Source organism: Neomonachus schauinslandi, chromosome 1, assembly GCF_002201575.2.
Source record: "Neomonachus schauinslandi chromosome 1, ASM220157v2, whole genome shotgun sequence".
Lineage (NCBI taxonomy): Eukaryota > Metazoa > Chordata > Mammalia > Carnivora > Phocidae > Neomonachus > Neomonachus schauinslandi.
Window position 1 is genome coordinate 211717152 of NC_058403.1, and position 21236 is coordinate 211738387.

Consider the following 21236-nt stretch of genomic DNA (forward strand, 5'->3'; position numbering starts at 1 on the left):
TCCCACTCCCCCTGCTTGTGTCCCCTCTCTTGCTGTGTCTCTCTCTGTCAAATAAATAAATAAAATTTAAAAAGAAGTACAATTTACCTTTTAAAAAAAAGTAGTATATGTAATCTGATCCCATGTATAATATTGGACATTCGTGTTATTTTTTTTAATTTTTTTTTTAAGATTTTATTTATTTGCGAGAGAGAGAATGAGAGACAGAGAGCATGAGAGGGAGGAGGGTCAGAGGGAGAAGCAGACTCCCTGCCGAGCAGGGAGCCCGATGCGGGACTCGATCCCGGGACTCCGGGATCATGACCTGAGCCGAAGGCAGTTGCTTAACCAACTGAGCCACCCAGGCGCCCTCGTGTTATTATTTTTTTGAGCAATTTCTACACCCAACAGGGGCTCGAATTCACAACCCTGAGATAAAGAGTCTCATGCTCCACTATCTAAGCTAGCCAGGCACCCTGATGTTTGTGTTATTATTTTTTTTAAAGATTTATTAATTTTAAAGAGAGAGACAGCATGAGAGAGCACAAGTAGGGGGAGGAGCAGAGAGTGGGAGAAAGAGAAAGTCCTCAAGCAGACTCCCTGTTGAGGGCGGATCCCAACATGGGGCTCGATCCCATGACGTATGAGATCATGGCCTGAGCCGAAACCAAGAGTCAGCCGCCTAACTGACTGAGCAACCCAGTCGCCCCACATTCATGCCATTATTAAAAATTAAAAGTAGCCATACAATTTGACCTGACAATTTCACTTTTAGGAATTTATTCCATAGAGATGTATTCTTATATAAGTCCCAAGCTCTGCATTGGTAAATTTGGAAGTGTGTGATTTGTGGAAAAATTTGTGCTGGGTGTTCCAAGAGGTGGCAAGCCTCACAGAATTCTTAGCATTATCACAGGGTGGTAAAGACGAATTGTTCCCTCATATCTGTCCCTCTGCCGGTAACAAGACTTCTTATTGTAAGCTGGACACAGCCTCCTAGAATAAAGACTACATTTCCCAGATTCCCTTGCATCTAGGTATGGTCATGTGACTACATTCTGGCCAATGATGATAGTGATATTTACACTCCTTTTCCCTTTCCTCTTTCCTTCTTCCTATTGGCTGCAATGTGGACCTGTGGTGCACCATCTCGGGGCACGAGGGTGAGGGCAATACTCTAGGGAGGATGAAGCAAAAAGATAAAAGGATCTTGAGATGTTGATGGCAATATGTTTGTTACTGGTGCATTTTACAGATACACTGTGTATATGTAGTACGGTATGTGTTACATACAAAGAACACGTGCAGTATAGAATATACAGACATACACAGGTGTGTGTGTATGTGTGCACACGTAAACATATGCACGTGTGTATGTGCACACGTGCATATATATGCATGCAAACCTGTGTTTATGCATGCACTGTAGGGATGTGTGTCTGTGCATATATAGATACATACATGCGTATGCATACATAGAGAGAGAGGAAGGGGGAGGGAGAGAGGGAGGGAGGAAGGTTTGCTTTAAGGAATTTGCTTATGCCACTGTGGAAATGCAAGTCCAAAATCTGCAGGCTGGGGACCCAAGGAAGAACTGCCATCTCAATTCAGATGCGAAGGCCATCAGCTTGTGGAATTCCTTCTTGCTTGGGGGAGATCAGTCTTTTTGCTTTATTCAGGCCTTCAACTGATTGGATGAGGCCCATTACATTAGGGACAGTAAGCTGCTTTACTTAACAGTCCACTGACTTAAGTGTTAATTTCATCCAAAACCACTTTTTTTTTCAAAGATTTTTTAATTTACTTACTTGAGAGAGAGAAAACGCACAAGCAGGGGGAGCAACAGAGGGAGAGGGAGAAGCAGGCTCCCCACTGAGCAGGGAGTCTGATGCGAGGCTCGAACCCAGGACCCCAGGACCCCAGGATCGTGATCTGAGCCAAAGGCAGACGCTTGACCTACTGAGCCACCCAGGCGCCCCATCCATAAACAACGTAAGTGTATAATGAGTTTTCATATCACCATATTCTAATTTTAAAACATTTCTATCACCCTAAAAAGAAACCCAATAGTCCTTAGCCATGGCTCCCCATTCCTCCTCCCCCAACCCCTGTTAATCGCTAACCCACTTTTTGTCTCTGTGGATTTGTCTGTTGTGGACGTTTCTTACAGATTGAATCACGTGCTATATTACCTTTATGTTGCTTCTCTCACCGAACATCATGTTTTCAAGGTCCAGCCACATTATAGTGTGTGCCAGTGCTTCCCTCCCCTTTAGGGCATAAAAATATTTCAGTGTGCTGGGGGGGTGGGGCACATTTGTTTATTCCTAAGCCCCAGGATCTCCTGCCTGGACCAGGGCAATCGCCAGGGCCCTCTGCTGCCCCTATTCTGTCGTCCCCGCAGCAGCCATCAGAGGGCACCAGCAAGCACCCGAGGCAGATGCCGCACTCCTCTACCCACAGCCTTCCAGGACTCCCACCTCTCCAGGGGGAAAAGCCCCAGTACTCCCAGTGGCTGCCAAGGCCCTGCCAGACCTGCCCCATCCCCTCCCTGTCCTCTCCCTCTCCCTCACTCTGCTCCAGGCACAGGGCCTCCTCACTGTTCCTTCAGCACTCCAGGCATGGTCCTGCCCCAGGACCTTTGCACATGCTGCCCCCCCAACCTGAAATTCCCTTCCCCCAGACACCCACATTGCTCTGCCCCTGATCTTCAGGTCTCTGCTCTTCTAAGTCCTTATACATATGAAATCTGTACCACCATCTTACCCCAGTGCTCCCAGCCCCTAATCCTATTTCAGCTTCCTCCACAGCACTTCTCACCATCTGACATATCATATACTGTATTCATGCTTCTCCCTGCCATGTCCCACTAGAATATAAGCCCCACCAGGACAGGGATGATGGTTCTGTGTCCCCAGCACCTCAGTCAATGTCTGGTAGACAGGAGGTGCTCACTAGATACATGCAGGATAGATGAATATCATCCACACTCCAAAAATTTAGAGTTATCTATCTATCTATCTATCTATCTATCTATCTATCTATCTATCTATCTATCTATCTATTTACATTTAGCAATCTCTACCCCAAACGTGGGGCTCGAACTCATGACCTTGAGATCAAGACTCACATGCTCTGCTGACTGAGCCAGCCCCTAGAGCACATTATTAAAAAAAAAAAAAAGATTGCATAATAGGTTTTTGCTCCATCTCAGCACTGTAAACATTCAGGACCTGATCATTCTCTAACGTGCGGCTCTGCTGGGCACTGTGGGGCGTCCTAAGCACTGGGGGTGTTGAGCAGCATTCCTGGTCCCCACCCACTTGATGCCAGGAACACCCCCATTTGTGACAACTACAGATGTCCCCAGACATGGCCCAGTGCCCCGTGGGGGACAGAATGGTTCCTGGGTGCTACTACTGATTCAGGCAAGGATTATCCATCCCCGTTTACAAATGAGACTTACAGCAAGCATGCTGTACGTAAGGTTCTTCTTCACTGGGGTCTCTACTCATATGCTCCCCTATACTCTGGGGGAACCACACATCCTGGGGTCCTGGGAGAAGCCTGGCTTACAGTCATCCTGGTACCATGAAATTAACATTCATTTTGCTTTCAAAATCATCCTGGTTTGCACTTTGGTGGATGGATGCATCCACTGGAGCTGGAATCAGGCATGGTGTATGACTCAGCAATTCCACTCTGCGGTATGTACCCAACAGAAATGCTGTTGGGACATGTGCTAGAATGTTCCATAGCGGCTTTAGTCTTGACTGCCCCAAACTGGAAACAGCCCAAATACCCACCAATAGGGAAAGGGACAAATACGTTGTGCCAGGGTCTCAAAAGGAAAAACAGCATTGGGAGTAGGCCATGCTGCATGATTGAACACATACAAAATTCACAAACAGCACCCCATTAATCTAATGTCATTAGAAGACATGATGGTGGTTTTTTTGGGGTGGTAGTGACTGGAAGAGACATGGTGGCATTTCTAGTGTATCTGAGGGCTGGTCACAGTCCATATTTTAAAGATTTATCTATTTATTTATTTTGAGAGAGAGAGCGAGCATGCTTGGCAGGGGGAGGGGGGAGGGGGTGAGAATCTCAAGCAGACTCCCCGCCAAGCCTGCGGAGCTCTATCCCAGGACCCTGAGATCATGACCTGAGCCGAAATCAAGGGTCAGATGCTTAACCCACTGAGCCCCACAGTATGTATTTTAATCTTCATGTTGGTTACCATGGTGTGCTTAGTTTCTGAAAGCCATCAGATTTTTTGCATTTGATTTATGCCCTTTCTGTATATTGGTTAAACTTCAATCACAACTTTGCCAACATAAAGTGTTCCTGTTTGGATGATAAATCATAGGGACACCCTTCTCCTAGAGCAAGGGGATGGCAAACTGCCACCCCCTGCCCAGATCCACCCTACTGCCTGTTTTTGTATGCCCCAGGAGCTAAAAGTGGTTTTTACATTTTTAAAACAAGATTATTTATTTTGAGAGAGAGCGCGAGAGCGCACGCACATGCGAGAGACAGCGCGTGCGTGGGACCAAAGGGTGGGGGAGGGAGGAGGGGAGGAGGGGAGGAGGGGCAGAGGGAGAGGGAGAAAGCAAACTCTGTGCTGAGCGTGGAGCCCCACGCAGACACAATTTCACAACCCTGAGATCATGACCTGAAACCAAGAGTCGGATGCTCAACCGACTGAGCTACCCAGGCTACCCACGGGTAACAAATTTTAAGAGTCACCTCCTCCAGGCAGCCCTCCCTGATCCTCCCAGGCTAGATCATAGCCCTCCTCTGTTCGGCTATCTCCTTTGCTTAGTCTATCTCTCCTTCCAAGCCCAATTTGAAAGGTTCAATTTGTGCAAATATGTGATCAACTATTTCCTCCAGCTGGTCAGCTCCCCGAGGGCAGGGAATCTCCCAGGAGATAACTGAAGAAACCTAGGAGCTCCTGGTCTGAGGGATGTGAAGAATTCCAGGCAAAAAGGTGGAGCCAGGCTGCACAGCTGATGGGTGTGTTGGCGGGTGGGGAGGGGTGCGGCCCCTGGAAAGTCCCCAGGCAGGAGGTCGTAGGGGCAGCTTAAAAACAAAGAAATGCAAAAACGGTTTGCCTAGAGCTCTAATCAAGTCCCTAAGGGCGTGTTGGGTGTCCTCACGGAAGTGGAGCCCAGAAGAGATGGTCCCCTTTACTTGTCCTCCCAGACTCTCAGTGCAAGCCTCTGTAACCTGGGGTGTCACGGCTGCTACGGCGAAACCCCTCTGAAGGGGAGAAGCGAGTCTGTCTTTTCCTTAAAGCCTCTGCAGAGTTCAGTGACCCTGGACTCCAGCTTTTCCCTGGAGTTGCTGTTCTCACCACTTAGCTTTGCCAGACTTCCCTAAACCTGTTTGCTTGACCCTCTGTGGGGTGCAATATGTCTCTCCCTAAGGCTGCTTCGGGAGGATGCAACGTAACACTGGTTTTCTCGGGATTTGAAGGCAACATGGGCCATCTTGCAGAACTACACACTGAAGAGCTGTTTGCAAGCCGTGCTGGACCCTGGGGCAAATGGGAAAATCCGGAATACTGGTCCTGTCTGGGTTTAAAAATTTGATGTCTTGGGGCTCCTGGGTGTCTCAGTTGGTTAAGCATCCCGTCTTTGGCTCAGGTCATGAATCCAGCCCTGCCCTTGGAGTCCCTGCTCGGTGGGGAGTCTGCTTCTCCCTCTTCCTCTGACCCTCCCCCCTGCTCATGCTTTCTTGCACTCTCTCTCGCAAATAAATAAATAAAATCTTCAAAAAAATTTAAAAATAAAAATTTGATGTCTTGTTTATCATGGACGTTTTTGCATTCACTTGGGTTTTTTAAAAGTGGTGTTAAAAAAAAGTAGTGTTAAAACATTAACCCGGTGATTGAGGTTTTTTTTTTTTTTTTAAGATTTTATTTATTTATTCATGAGAGACAGAGAGAGAGAGAGGCAGAGGGAGAAGCAGGCTCCTAAGGAGCAGGAAGCCCGATGCGGGACTCGATCCCAGGACCCCGAGATCATGACCTGAGCCGAAGACAGACGCCCAACCATCTGAGCCACCCAGGCGCCCTTTTTTTTTTTTTTAAGATGGTTTACTATGGCTTAATAACAAAATACTACACAGTGGGGGCTTAATATTTGTCTTCCAGTTCTGGAGGCCGAAAGTCCTGAGGTCGAGGTATCGGCAGGGCCGGTTCTCCTGAGGCCTCTCTTGTTGGCTTTCAAATGGCCGTCTTCTTGCTGTGTCCTCAACATGGTCTTCACTCTGCGTCCTAATCCGACCAATAGGACTGCTGTCACATCAGATGAGGGCCTGCTGTAGTGACCTCATTACAACATTACCCCATAAAAACCTTATCTCCAAATACACTCAAATTCTGAGGTACCGGGGGTTAGGACTTCAGTATATTATTTTGGGGGGGGGGACATAATTCAGCTCATAACAGGAGTAAATCCTTTTTTTTTTTTTAAACAGGAGTAAACTCTTAAGAAGGGAATACTGTATACTAGGTATTATTTTCTTCAAGCCTCACAAGAGCCAGCCCCATAATCAAATAGGTTCTGTAATTATTCAATATTTTACATGCAAAATCTGGAGCTCAGAGAGGTTAAGTAACATGCCCAAGGTCACACAGTCAGGGAGGGCAGGACCAGAATTTATTTATTTTTTCAAAAGATTTTATTTATTTATTTGTCAGAGAGAGAGCACAAGCAGGGGGAGCGGCAGGCAGAGGGAGAAGCAAACTGGCAAGCAAGGAGCCCGATGCAGGACTGGATCCCAGGACTCTGGGATCATGACCTGAGTCTAAGGCAGACACTTAACCGACTGAGCCACCCAGGCGCCCCCAGAACCAGAATTTAAACTCACCATGTCTAGCTTCAGTTAACCAGATCTGAAACATGTCCAGGTAATAGCCATGGGGCAGATTTGCTCCCTGATTAAACCATGTTGTCTTTTTTTTTATTGTGGTAAAATATACATAACATTTATAATTTTTTAAAAAGATTTTATTTACTTATTTGGCAGAGAGAGACACAGTGAGAGAGGGAACACAAACGGGGGAGTGGGAGAGGGAGAAGCAGACTTCCGGCAGAGCAGGGAGCCCAATGCGGGGCTTGATCCCAGGACTCTGGGATCACGACCTGAGCCCGAGGCAGACGCTCAATGACTGAGCCACCCAAGCACCCCATAACATTTATAATTTTAACCATTTTTAAGTATACAGTTTGGTTCACTAAGTATTCACAATTTTTTTTAAAAATATTTTTTGTTTATTTATTTGACAGAGTGAGACACAGCGAGAGAGGGAACACAAGCAGGGGGAGTGGAAGAGGGAGAAGCAGGCTTCCCGCTGAGCAGGGAGCCCGACGTGGGGCTCGATCCCAGGACCCTGGGATCATGACCCTAGCGGAAGGCAGACGCCCAACGACTGAGCCACCCAGGCGCCCCTCTTTTTTTTTTTTTTAAATATTGTATTTATTTATTTGAGGAAGAGAGCGCGAGCACAAGCAGGGGGAAGGGCAGAGGGAGAGAGAGAATCTCAAGCAGACTCTGTACTGAGCTTGGAGCCAGGCGCCGGGCTCGATCTCACAACCCTGAGATCATGACCTGAGCCGAAATCAAGAGTCAGACACTTAACCGACTGAGCCACCCAGGCACCCCAGGTATTCACACTCTTGTGCAACCACCCCTACCCTCCGTCTCCAGAACTTTCCATCTCCCCACACGGAGACTCTGTCCCCATGAAGCACGGACTCCCCACCCCCTGCCCCAGCCCCAGCTCCCACCATCTCTTCTCTGTCTCTGTGGACGGGATTCCCTCTGGGGAACTTCTGGGAGTGGGGTCCTGCAGAATGTGTCCCTCTGTGTCTGGCTCCTCTCACTGAGCACGGTGTCCTCAGAGTCCCTTCACCTCGTGGCAGGTGCAGGACTGTTCGTCCTTCCCAAGGCTGAAGAACCTTCCATTATGTGTATGCAACTACTAAACCATGCCTTTCTGAGTCACTTGGTTCTGAATCAGCTGTGAGACTTTGATCAAATCACTTAACGTCTCTGAGCCTCCGTTTTCTCCCACACAAAGGAGCTTAGCCAAAGCCCAAGGTGTGAAGAGGATTAAGTGAATTAATTGATTGAAGGGGTGGTGGCCGACATCCTATAAGCGCTCAATGAGCATCAAAAGGCAGATCCGAGGGGCATGCAATGGCGGCTGCTGGTCAGCAGGGGCCGCTGCCGTCGCCTCCTGGACATCCCAGCCTCTGGGCTGGCGCATGCGCAGCTCAGCCTCCCTGCAGAGGTGACTTTTTTTCTCATGGTTCTTCCCCACCCTTTACCCCGGCCTGTATTTATTATTGCAGACCCTGAACCCGGCTGTGGATGCTTTCGCTCTCTGCTGAAGCCCAACTCCTTCCACAGGCTTCTGCTAAACGTGGGTCTGGGGATAGCGCTGGGGACAGGTACCCTATCAATACCTGGTTCCATCTCTGCAGCTGAGGGACAGAACACCTCTCCATAAAGGGTAACAGTGGATGGAAGGACTTAAATCTCACTATTCTCCTTATTCAATTTACACGAAATTGAATTTTCGTAATAAGTATTCTATTCATTTGAGAGGAAATTGACCCACCTTTTAATGAAAACCTTCGCTTTTCATCAACGAAATGCCCCAATTTGCAAGGAAGTGCTGGGAAGTGCCTGATATGGAGCCCAGTACACAGTGGGAGCTCAATACACTTAAAGATTAAAATTTATTAAGAATGGGGGCGCCTGGGTGGCTCAGTTAAGCGACTGCCTTCAGCTCAGGTCATGATCCTGGAGTCCCAGGATCAAGTCCCCCATCCGGCTCCCTGCTCAGCAGGGAGTCTGCTTCTCCCTCTGACCCTCCCCCCTCTCGTGCTCTCTCTTTCATTCTCTCTCTCAAATAAATAAATAAAATCTTTAAGAAAAATAAAATTTATTAAGAATGGGAAACTGGATACCCATCTGCTGAAAATGTGTCCTTCAGGGGCCCCTGGGTGGCTCAGTTGGTCAAGCGTCTGCCTTTTCAGCTCAGGTCATGATCTCAGGGTCCTGGGATTGAGCCCTGCAGCAAGTGGGGAGACCGCTTCTCCCTCTTCTTCTGCTGCTCCCCCTGCTTGTGCTCTCTCTTTCACCCCTCTCTCTCTTTCTGTCAAATAAATAAATAAAATCTTAAAAAAAACAAACCAAAAAACCCATGTCCTTCAAATGGCTCATACATTTGCCTTGTAAAAATTAACCTCAAATGTGTCATGAACACAGATGTAGGTGTTTAAAGCCCCCGAATTAACCCTCAGTGTAAATGCTATCAGGGCTGGACAGTGCTTTACAAAGCAAAATGTGCAAAGCATTTGTGGGAACGAGGGGTGCACAGGCTTAGAGTTCAGATTCCAACTTGCATTGCTTTTGGCAGATGCGTATCTCCCCTTCTCCCAGCGGGGGGGGGGGGGGGCAGGGAGAGCAATGTAGTCCCTCTCCTTTTGACAGCCTGAGTGTAGGGGAAGATTTACCTTAGGGTGTTTTTTTTTTGTGCTAATAAGAATATCATTCATGGGGGCGCCTGGGTGGCTCAGTTGGTTAAGCGACTGCCTTCGGCTCAGGTCATAATCCTGGAGTCCCGGGATCGAGTCCCGCATCGGGCTCCCTGCTCGACGGGGAGTCTGCTTCTGCCTCTGACCCTCCCCCCTCTCATGCTCTCTCTCTCTGTCTCATTCTCTCTCTCAAATAAATAAATAAAAATCTTTAAAAAAAAAAGAATACCATTCATGGATGATACAAGAAAGACGCCCTAAGAGCCTACTATGTACCAAGCATTGAGCTTGGCTCTTTATAAAGAATACAAATACTGAATGGAATGCCATTTTGTTCCCTCAAGCCAAAGATCTGAGATACAATAGTTTGTTAGGGTCAGATTAGGACACAAATGCAAAATAGACTTGTGAACCTCCGGCTAGAGAGGAAATGAAATAGAAAATGAGATTGCACCTGGAAAGTGCTGAGCCCCGTGCCTGAGACACGGCAAACCACGTCCCTTAAATAAATGTTGTATTAATAGCAGTGATAGCTAATTTAAATAGCTGACATGTATTGAGGGCTGTGTCAGGCGCAGAGCTAATCTCTTTGGATGTATTTTTTTTTTCCTTTGGATGTATTTAGTTAATCTTACTGTCCCTCAGTGAGGCAGTACTGATTACCCCATTTTACAGGTGAAGAAACTGATGCACAGAAGAATCCAAGTACCTAGTGTAAGAACAGGTAGAGTGGGGGAGATAGTAAGGTGTTTTATCGTTATAGCAACTACACCTATAGCAAGCAATTCCTGGTACAGTAGATGACCAATCTATCTTTCTGGGATAAATGAGTGATTAATACCTGCCTTCAAAAAAGGTTTTTATCTTGAAATAATTATAAGGCAGATAGTTGCAAAAATAGTACAGAGAGGTCTCGAGGATCCTCGCTCCACCTTCCCCCAGTGGTTTCATCTTACATAATAGCAAAACCAGAAAATTGGCTGTGGTACAATCCACAGACCCTTTTCCCACTGTAAAGTACTTTTCACAGAAGTGTTTGGCATCGTGCAAGCGGATATAGCGGCCACGATTAATAGTCTCAGCTAAAACGGCGCTTCTCGCCCAAGGCACCTGAGCATTGCATTCCGGAAGCTTGCACCCAGCTCTGGGTCGACCACCGCCCCCGAGAAATCCCGCAGTCCCACCATCGCCTGAAGGGTTAACCGGAGGATCCCGTCCTTGCGCCTGCGCGAGGCGTTGCTTCTCGCCCCGCCCCCGCAGCGCGGTCAGATGACCCGCCCAACCGGCTTCTGCCTATAAAAGGTCGGGTGTTGACGTCAACGTTCTCTTCCGCCGTCGTCGCCGCCATCCTTGGCGCGACTCGCCTCGCTCGGATCTGTCTGGGAGAATCCACCGCCATCCGCCACCATGGTGAGCAGCGCCGACAGGCTGGTGGCTTGGGTGGGCGGCGGGGACCCCGCCGGACCGGCGCTCCCGGGTCTGGAGCGCTGGGGCCGCCCGGACCTGGAGGAGACATGGCGGCACCGGCGGCCCGGGGGTGAGAAGCGGCCGCCGCCATGTCTGCGCGTCGCGCCGTCCGCCGAGCCTTTGCCCCGCTTCCGGGGGCGCCAGCGCCTCGCGGGACCCCGGGCCGGAGCTGGGGCAGAGGCGGGGCGGGGTGGGTTATGATGATGTGGCAGACGCTGTAATGGCGGGCGCCGTGTGGGGAGCGGGGCGAGCCGAGCCGCCTTATGTAACGCGCGGGTCGCGAGCTGGGCTTGGTTTTCTGCCGGTTGCGGTGGGTGGCAGCGGGTGGGAGGACGGGGGTGGGCTCGCCGGGGAAAGGCTTCCCCCCCCCCCCCGCCGGCTGCCGTCCCTGCGCGTCTTGACTGCGAACAGCTGACAGCGGAGCCAGCAAATGGAGGCTGGCGTCCGTGGGGGCAGCGCGAGCTCCCCGCCCCCGCCGGTGGCCCCGTCTGACCCCCAGGTGGAGGGGTGACCTTGAATTGCACAGACGGCCCCCGCTCGCGGGAAGCCCGGGAGAATCCAGCGGCGGGGAGGGGTTTTTGGGGGGGAGCCTCCTCCCCGCAGTCGTAACTGGGCTGCCAAGGCCTCCGACGCGTGTATCCCGTCGGAAATCTGGTGTCACTCCTGACGCTTGGTCCCCAGCCCCCATCTGGGACGCAGGTCGCCGCGTCTCGGCGACAAGTAGAAGCGGGCTTCCCGGAGGGGGGACAAGTGGCGTTTTTAAGGGGGTGTCAGCCACCAGGTGGAGTTCACACGGTGGTTGGGGCTGTCACCGCGCCGGCCCGCTCCTGGTTGGGGCCTTCGCAGTCTTGATCGAAGTCCCAAGGCCGTCCGGGCTGCCCTGAGCCGCTGCCTCCTGCCGTCCAGGTGAACTTCACAGTAGACCAGATCCGGGCCATCATGGACAAGAAGGCCAACATCCGAAACATGTCCGTCATCGCCCACGTGGACCACGGCAAGTCCACGCTGACGGACTCGCTGGTGTGCAAGGCTGGCATCATCGCCTCCGCCCGCGCTGGGGAGACCCGCTTCACCGACACCCGGAAGGACGAGCAGGAGCGCTGCATCACCATCAAGTCAACGTGAGCAAGCGCTGGTGTCCTGGGGAGAGCTGGAGGGGAGGTGTTCACCCAGGTCTGGGATGCGTGGGGAAGCCAGACCGCAGGCAGTACCACGTTCCTGGGGCTGCTGGGGAGGTGATTTGAGCACCTTGGGGGCTGGGGTTTTGAACTGGGAGGAAGAATGAGGTTCAGTCTCACGAGGGGAAGGTGCAGCCAGCCGGTGAGGCACAGTGATGCTTGGTGTTGGGACCTGGGGAGCCTTGGAGAGGAAGGGGGTTAACCCAGCGGCCTCCCCATTCGGGGCCACAGTGTTCTTGGCACTTTGGAGAAGTCGGGGGGTAATGCCACTGGCATCGAGACGCTGCCAAATATCGTGATCCGTATGTGGCCCACCCAGTTACAGTTTTCTTGGCTGTGTTGATAGAGTGAGCACTTGAAGCAGTGACTGTAGCTGCCAACTTATTTTTAGTTGGTCGTTTGTTTTGAGATTTCAGTTGGGGGTAGTCTGAGGTTTTTAGGTTTTATTTTGTCACCTGGTCAATATTTGGAATCAGGTGTGTTGAACTTGGGAGTAACCAGAATGAAGGGGCTGGGCAGATGGTCTCCGAGGAGTTTTTCTTTTTAGGAGGTTTATTTGTTTGACAGAGACACAGCGAGAGAGGGAACACAAGCAGGGGCAGTGGGAGCGGGAGAAGCAGGCTTCCCGCGGAGCAGGGAGCCCGATGCGGGGCTCGATCCCAGGACCCCGGGATCTCGACCTGAGCCGAAGGCAGACGCTTAACGCCTGAGCCACCCAGGCGCCCCATGAGGAGCTGCTTTTTGCAGCTGGTACTACTGGGGAGGTGGGCCTCCCTGGGTGAGGGCAAAGCTTCTTGGGTGGGATGGTTTTTGTGTGGGAAGTCTGAATTTTGTCTGTAGGGGGTAGTAATTAGCGAGGAGAGAAAATACTACCTCACTGAGAGGGTTTAAAAGGCAGGAACCTAGGTTTATTCCAGGGGTTACGGCTAAGGCAGTGGAGATGTGGCTTCCATCCACCCAACTTGCTCCAATCTCCTCAGGGCCATCTCCCTCTTCTACGAACTCTCGGAGAACGACTTGAACTTTATCAAGCAGAGCAAGGATGGCTCTGGCTTTCTAATCAACCTCATTGATTCCCCCGGGCACGTGGACTTCTCCTCGGAGGTGACTGCCGCCCTCCGTGTCACCGACGGTGCCTTGGTGGTGGTGGACTGTGTGTCTGGTAAGCAGTAGGTACCTGCGCGTGTAGTTAGGATCCTGGGGCTGTCTCCCCCCGCCCAGCTGATGGAGACACCTGTCCCCAGGTGTGTGCGTGCAGACAGAGACGGTGCTGCGGCAGGCCATTGCTGAGCGGATCAAGCCTGTGCTGATGATGAACAAGATGGACCGGGCTCTGCTGGAGCTGCAGCTGGAGCCTGAGGAGCTCTACCAGACTTTCCAGCGCATCGTGGAGAATGTCAACGTCATCATCTCCACTTATGGGGAGGGCGAGAGTGGACCCATGGGCAACATCATGGTAGGTCATTTGCCTGCTGAAGTTGAGGGTCTTGGCCAGCTTGCTATTTGCCCCTGTGTCCCCAGTACTTTGTTCCATGTCTCCCTAAGGGGAGACTCAATTCTTGCTCATACTGGAAGGGCTGTGACCTTCCTTGGTGTTAGGGTGCTGGCCCTGGGGACTATTGTGAGTCTAGGGTCTTTTGAAGACTCTTGGTAGTTCTGAAAGTGAATTTGCTGGGAATGTTTACTTATTAAAGATTTTACTTGACAGATACTTGGCGAGAGAGGGAATACAAGCAGGGGGCGTGGGAGAGGGAGAAGCATGCTTCCCAAAGAGCAGGGAGCCAGATGCGGGGCTCGATCCCAGGACCCTGGGATCATTACATGAGCCGAAGGCAGACGCTTAATCATCTGAGCCACCTAGGCGCCCCGAGCTGGGCTATTTTTAAAGCTGGTTTCACTTAGCACTTTTGGGGGAGCTGCAGGCTAGTGGGTGGTTCTGCCTGCTGACAGTGCTCTAAGGGTTAGCGTGTGTGTATCCTGCTGCCAGAGGGAATGGAGAAGAGTTGGGCCTTAAAAAATGATGACTAAAATTTCTTCACTTTGACCTGATGGCTACTGAAGAAATCTGACGTCTGAGGCCCACAGTACCCAGGGACTGAGTGCTTTCTCTGCAGCTGTTTCCGCTCATAGCATTTTCTTGCTCTTGCAGATCGACCCTGTACTTGGAACTGTCGGCTTTGGGTCTGGACTCCACGGTTGGGCCTTTACCTTGAAGCAGTTTGCAGAGATGTATGTGGCCAAATTTGCTGCCAAGGGCGAGGGCCAGCTGGGGCCTGCTGAGCGGGCCAAGAAAGTGGAGGACATGATGAAGAAGCTGTGGGGTGACCGGTGAGCACCATAGGGGAGGTGCAGGCGCTCTCCGCATACTTCTGCGCCTGGACGGGGATCCACTGGCAGTGGTGGGGACGGGGCTGGGGACCACCAAACGTCTGTAGGCTCCTTCTGCCCAGCTTGGTTTCCTTGGCCCATCTGGGTCTCTCCTGATCCTCTTACCATAGTTGAGTTGGTGAATACTTCTCTGCCAGGTACTTTGATCCAGCCAACGGCAAATTCAGCAAGTCAGCCACCAGCCCTGATGGCAAGAAGCTACCACGGACGTTCTGCCAGCTCATCTTGGACCCTATTTTCAAGGTGAGCTGATGAGTGCATCGTGGATGTGCATCCCCTGGGCTTTCTGTCCTTGGGTCTGGTGGCTCCCGGAGGACCTGTTACCCGATCTCCTGTGGTTGGGCAGAGCTGGGTTGAAAGGTAGGTGCTGGGGGAGGATGAGGTAAGAGTGGTGGAGGTTCAGCCCCCAGGGCTCCACTCTGACAAGCTATCCACCTAGATTCCTGGGTGGAGGGGAGTGTGCCTCTCTGGCTGGGGGTTTGGTGGTGGGGAGAGGAGACTAAAGGTGGGGGTTTTGCTAGCAAGTTTTAAGTGTTTGTGAACTAGAACATGTTTGTGGTCTAGGTGTCAGAACAGGCTTATGTCTTGTAACAACCTATTCTATCTTTCTAAGACTTAGTCTGGCGAGGCCCTTAGTGCCCTGCTGTTAAGGGAATTTTGTAGCACTGCCCTTGCTTTGCCTATGGCTTAGGATTGTTGGGGAGGAAGCAGTCGCAGGCTTCCCATTACTTTCCCAAACCCACTGCTATTTTTGTAACTTTTTAGGTGTTTGATGCTATCATGAATTTCAAGAAAGAGGAGACGGCAAAGCTGATTGAAAAGCTGGATATCAAGTTGGACAGCGAAGACAAAGACAAAGAAGGCAAACCACTTCTAAAGGTGAGTGTGGATGGGCCCTGTTGGGGGGGTACTTGCTGGCCCTGCCCTCTGGTGTGACAGTGGCTCTCAGTCGGAAGCTTCACCAGTCACAGCCCCATCCACCAGTGGACGTTCAGAAGACCTGTGGTGTTGGCCTCTCTGGGGGGAGCAGCTCAGGATCTAAGTGCGTCTTACTATCACTTTGAGCAGGGGATTCTGAGGGCCATGGGTCTTGTCTGAGCTTTCTGTTTCCTTCCGTAGGCTGTGATGCGCCGCTGGCTACCAGCCGGGGACGCTTTGCTGCAGATGATCACCATCCATCTGCCTTCTCCTGTGACGGCCCAGAAATACCGCTGTGAGCTCTTGTATGAGGGGCCCCCGGACGATGAGGCAGCGATGGGTACGTGAGGTTCATCTGTGATCTGGCTCTAGAGCGCTGGGCTCTGCCTCAAGAGCGGTCTGTGGCAGTGGTTGGAAGGCGCTGCTTATTGCTAAGTCCTGGGTCACGGTTCTGTAAGGGTGAGCTGCGAGGGAATCACATGTTCCCTTTTGGGGATTTTTCTCTTTTCAGGCATTAAAAGCTGTGATCCCAAAGGCCCCCTCATGATGTACATTTCCAAAATGGTGCCAACCTCCGACAAAGGTCGGTTTTACGCCTTCGGTCGTGTGTTCTCTGGGCTGGTGTCCACTGGCTTGAAGGTCAGGATCATGGGGCCCAACTACACCCCTGGAAAGAAGGAGGACCTGTACCTGAAACCCATCCAGAGGTAAGGCTCAGCAGTTCATGGGTGTGTGCTGGGCTGGTCCGTACTCCACCCCACTCCCCACCTCTCCCCCACAGTGAGGGTGGCAGGATATGGTGTGGCCCGGAGAGGGTGAAGGAACTGTTAAGGTGAAGGAGGGACTTGGCTGGATGAGCATGCCGGAAAGCAGTGGTCCGAGCCCTGGTTTGGACTTGGACACACACATCCCTAAGCTCGAGGTGCTGGCAGCGGTAGATCCGTCAGGTCCCCAGAGAGCCAGCGTGGACTTCAGAGGGCATGTGGTAATGGTAGTCTCCGGGTGGGGGAAAGACTGACCCTCCACACACACAGCCCGGCTCCTTGGGGCCCTCAGGTTCCTGTGACACTCCAGTAAGCCCTGAGTGGGGTGTGGAGCCCCACAGGGGAGGTGGGAATGAGCAGGTAGATTTCAGCTTTGGTGTGCAAGAGCTGGGACTGACTCCTTGTCATGGGAACTTGGGTTGCAAGGTGAAGTCAGGGACTGAAGCTCTAGGGGTGGGTTCACACCACCATTTCAGTCAGGCAGGACAGCCCCAGGCTCCAGAAGGAAGGAGTCCTTTTTCGGCCATTTGGGGATTTGGTGTATTTTAATGCTTGTTCTGTCTCCCTCAGGACAATCCTGATGATGGGCCGTTATGTGGAGCCCATTGAAGATGTGCCTTGTGGGAACATTGTGGGTCTGGTGGGCGTGGACCAGTTTTTGGTGAAGACTGGCACCATCACTACCTTTGAGCATGCCCACAACATGCGGGTGATGAAGTTCAGCGTGAGCCCTGTCGTCCGGGTCGCTGTGGAGGCCAAGAATCCGGCTGACCTTCCCAAGCTAGTGGAGGGTCTGAAACGGCTGGCCAAGTCGGACCCTATGGTGCAGGTGGGTGGTGCCCTGACAGGAGGGAACACTCCCTGCAGGAGTGGTTAGTTTATGGTCTACGGGGGGGCTTCTCAGAGTTACGGATGTTCAGATACTGGGAAGTCAGGTGTGTGCTGAGCACACACTTTTCCTGGCAGAGCAGCTGTGCAGCAAGGGGGTAGTTTTGTTTTGTTTTGTTTAAAGATTTTTATTCGTCAGAGCACAAGCAGGGGGAGCAGCAGAGGGAGAGGGAGAAGCAGGCTCCTCAGAGCAAGGAACCCGATGTGGGATTCAATCCCAGGACCCTGGTATCATGATCTGAGCTGAAGGTTAGATGCTTAACAGACTGAGCCACCCAGGCGTCCCGCACGGGGGTAGTTCTTGCCCCGAAATCATTCAGTTCTTTTTCATAACATTAGATTTTTATGGGCTGTCTAGTGTAGATTGTTTTGGGAGGTATTGCTGAGAGCCAGCAAAAAAAAAAAAAAACACGTGAGAGCACTTACTGTATTGTGAGCCCTGAGTTACCCAAAATCCCCGTTTTTGTGGAGTCTACCTTCTCCAACTGGAGGGAAGCCTGGAGGGAGCCTGCTTTCCACCCATTCCCTAGAATTTCTGGGGATCCCTGAATGTCCTGGGGTCAGTGCCCAGGGGATAAGTCTTGGCCCCTTGCAGTGCATCATTGAGGAGTCCGGGGAGCACATCATCGCAGGGGCTGGGGAGCTGCACCTGGAGATCTGTCTGAAGGACCTGGAGGAGGACCATGCCTGCATTCCCATCAAGGTGAGGCCTGCTCCAGGCTAAGATGGCTGGAGGCCTGAGTAGAGACTGCATAGTCGAGGGTTTTTTGTTCTTTTTTATGTGTTTGTCATATAAAGTCTGTTATTAGGAAATGGATAAAATGTGCTGTCAGGAAACAGTTTACATACGTGTTCAAAATTTTTGAGGTTGCACTGTGAAGGGTCTGCTGCTTTCCGGATGCTAAGAAATGTTAACAGAAGTTTCTAAAGATTGCAGATCACTTAGGTTTCTGTAGCTAGCCTCAGGTCTGGCTCTTGGGTGCCCTAGTTTTCATCTGGTTTTGCAAGGAGCTGGGTTTGCATCTGTGTATGATGCTATGCTCATGAGTCTGATCAGGAAGACCCTGTAAATGTTTTCTTGGGAGGTCACTGCCTGGCCTGACCTTCACGCTTCCCTTGCAGAAATCTGATCCCGTAGTCTCCTATCGTGAGACTGTCAGTGAGGAGTCGAATGTGCTCTGCCTGTCCAAGTCCCCCAACAAGCACAACCGGCTGTACATGAAGGCTCGGCCCTTCCCTGATGGCTTGGCTGAGGACATTGACAAGGGTGAGGTGTCCGCCCGCCAGGAGCTCAAGCAGCGGGCCCGCTATCTGGCCGAGAAGTATGAGTGGGATGTGGCTGAGGCCCGCAAGATCTGGTGCTTCGGGCCCGACGGCACTGGCCCCAACGTCCTCACTGACATCACCAAGGGTGTGCAGTACCTCAATGAGATCAAGGATAGCGTGGTAGCTGGCTTCCAGTGGGCCACCAAAGAGGTGAGGGGACCACTCGGTGTCCAGCTGATGATGGATCAGCTAGCTGTTGGTTCTCAAACAGGCCAGGGAGGCTCACAATCTATTGGGGGATCTTGGGGTCACTTGTACTTGGTTCCCTGTGGGCGCAGTGGGGCTGTGGTCTTGCCTTCTGGGAAGGGAGTCCTAGGGAGGTTGCGCTGGGCAGGACGCAGCAGGTCAGTCTAGGTGGAGACTAGGAGGTGTTGGTGTAGAGCTATGTGATTTGTCCTGGGAGGAGGGGCTGCAGTAGTCGCAGGACATTGATGGTGGTCTCTGGCTCCTTCTGCAGGGGGCTCTGTGCGAAGAGAATATGCGTGGTGTGCGCTTCGATGTCCACGACGTGACCCTGCACGCGGACGCCATCCACCGCGGCGGGGGCCAGATCATCCCCACTGCCCGGCGCTGCCTCTACGCTAGTGTGCTGACTGCCCAGCCCCGGCTTATGGAGCCCATCTACCTTGTGGAGATTCAGGTAGGGAGGGCCGGTCCTGTTTTTTTTTACTGGTGCTCTTTTGCCCAACAGTTGCTTATAATAGCCATTCTTGCCTGACAGTGTCCGGAACAAGTGGTTGGTGGCATCTACGGTGTCCTGAACAGGAAGCGGGGTCATGTGTTTGAGGAGTCCCAGGTGGCCGGCACCCCCATGTTTGTCGTGAAGGCCTATCTGCCTGTGAATGAGTCCTTTGGTAAGTTCCAGCTCGGTGCATCCCTCAGACACCCACTGTCTGTGGCCGTTGGTTCCAGGGCAGAGCCAGTAGTCTGACAGGCAGACCTGGTCCAGGATACATGCGGGTTTGCCTCTAGCAAGGCCGATGAGAGCTGTGGATGGAATCTGCAAAGTGCTGGCCTGGGCCCCGCCCATTTGGACGGCGGAGCAGCAGGGCTGTGGAGGACGAGTTGGTCTGCTCGATATGCAGCTCCCTGAAATGGTGGATTTGCAGGGGAAGAAAACCCTTGGATGTGTGACTTGGTGAAATGTTAACGTCAAGGCCAGCAGAGCAGTTGGCCTGTAGCTCAGGTTCATGCTGTGGGTGAGCAGAGGGAGGCCCAGGAATGGCCAGCACTGGCTCCCTTACGAATCAGTGGGTTTTGAGCAAGGCTTGGGTGAGGTACAGGGTTAGGTTTAACGTGTGATCTGATAGAGTTGACCCGGGTTCTGTGATGTGTGTGCCTGCGTTGTCCCCACCTCCTCCGAGGCTTGGTCATGGAGGTAGTGGGAACCAAGTCTCCTGAGCCTGCTAGTGAGCCCTGTCCCTCTCCACAGGCTTCACTGCTGACCTGAGGTCCAACACTGGTGGCCAGGCCTTCCCCCAGTGCGTTTTTGACCACTGGCAGATCCTGCCCGGGGATCCCTTCGACAACACCAGCCGCCCCAGCCAGGTGGTGGCCGAAACACGCAAGCGCAAAGGCCTGAAGGAAGGCATCCCGGCCCTGGACAACTTCCTGGACAAATTGTAGGCAGCCCTCCCCTGCAGCCCACCACCCTGGTGGGACTCAGCACAGCCCCTGTACCCGGCTGACGATCAACCACAGCAAGCCCTCGCATTCTCCATAACACCTCGAGACTGTCCACAGGGACGCTCCACCTGACAGGTTCTGGGGCCCACTCAGTGCCATCACTCAACGTGAACACTTGATGCCGTTTCTTTCGATATTTATTTCAAGATTTCAGAGGCAACAGAAATGCCCTGGTAGCAGGGACTTACTGGCCGGTGGGGGTGGGGGAGGCGGGATGGGACACTCAACACTTTTTTCCATTTCAGAAACTCAAGATGTCAAAAAAAAAACATAACGCATTAAGAGGTTTATTTGGGTAAATGGCCCGTAGTGGATTTTGCCCCGAGGGGGAAGGAACGAGCGGGTAGACCTTTCTCTTTGGACAGAAGCTAGAAGGCAGGAAACTTTGTGCGGTGTCACCATGAGCACCTCCAGCTGTATTAGTGCCATTGGAATAATAAATTTGTTATGGTGGTGACCATGTGTGTCCATGTGACTTCCTTGGTCCCGTCAGGCTGCAGTGGGCCTCCCCCATGCTGGTATCTCCACCGCTGGTGATAGCCGTGGAGAAGGTTCGACTTGACCGTGAAGTATCTTCGGATGTCAGGCCCAGGTACGGAGGCCCATCTGGCACACAGGGCTAGTCCACGTGATGGTGCCTCTTGTGCCCGCATTGTGCAGAGGTGGCCACACTGGCCCGTGGGGCTGCTGAGTGCTCGAGGTGCTCGAGGTGGGTCCTGTGCAACCAAGGGGTTTAATCTGTAACCTTGCATTTCACTACACTTCTGGAGTCTGATGGTGCTGGGGCTGCCATGTTGACGGTAGCTGGCTTGGACAACTCTGAATGACTTTACTGTCAGGGAAAACCACAAAAGCAAGCCACCTGCCAGCAAATTGTCTTAGCCAACCAGATTGGTTGTTCAGAAAAGTTAAAACTGGGAGTTAAAAGTGACACACATACCTAATAGATGTTTTTTAAGATTTTGCCAGAGCACAGGCAGGGGGTTCATGACCTGAGCCGAATGCAGACGCTTAACCGACTGAGCCACCTAGGCATGACAAGATGTTTATTTTAACCATAAACATTTAATTCCAGACCTTGTCTT

General features: G+C 51.8%; 1 protein-coding gene and 1 non-coding gene across 2 annotated transcripts; both read left to right on the forward strand.

Annotated features, from left to right (window-relative positions):
- Positions 1-10866: 10866 nt before the first annotated feature.
- EEF2 (eukaryotic translation elongation factor 2) lies at positions 10867-20608 on the forward strand. The gene is made up of 15 exons (XM_021705388.1): positions 10867-10946; positions 11910-12124; positions 13162-13343; positions 13426-13637; positions 14331-14509; positions 14707-14812; positions 15335-15448; positions 15689-15827; positions 15999-16194; positions 16822-17080; positions 17735-17842; positions 18262-18615; positions 18923-19105; positions 19187-19319; positions 19898-20608. Exons 1-15 carry the CDS (start codon positions 10944-10946, stop codon positions 20089-20091), a joined length of 2577 nt encoding a protein of 858 aa, XP_021561063.1. The 5' UTR covers positions 10867-10943; the 3' UTR covers positions 20092-20608.
- LOC123323208 lies at positions 14195-14259 on the forward strand. The gene has a single exon (XR_006539280.1). It is a non-coding gene; the product is annotated as a small nucleolar RNA SNORD37 (small nucleolar RNA).
- Positions 20609-21236: the final 628 nt, after the last annotated feature.

Coding starts and splice junctions, on each gene's coding strand:
- EEF2 (XM_021705388.1), top strand. Junction 14,813..15,334: donor TCTTGGACCCTATTTTCAAG/GTGAGCTGATGA, acceptor GTAACTTTTTAG/GTGTTTGATGCTATCATGAA. Junction 18,616..18,922: donor TCCAGTGGGCCACCAAAGAG/GTGAGGGGACCA, acceptor CTCCTTCTGCAG/GGGGCTCTGTGCGAAGAGAA.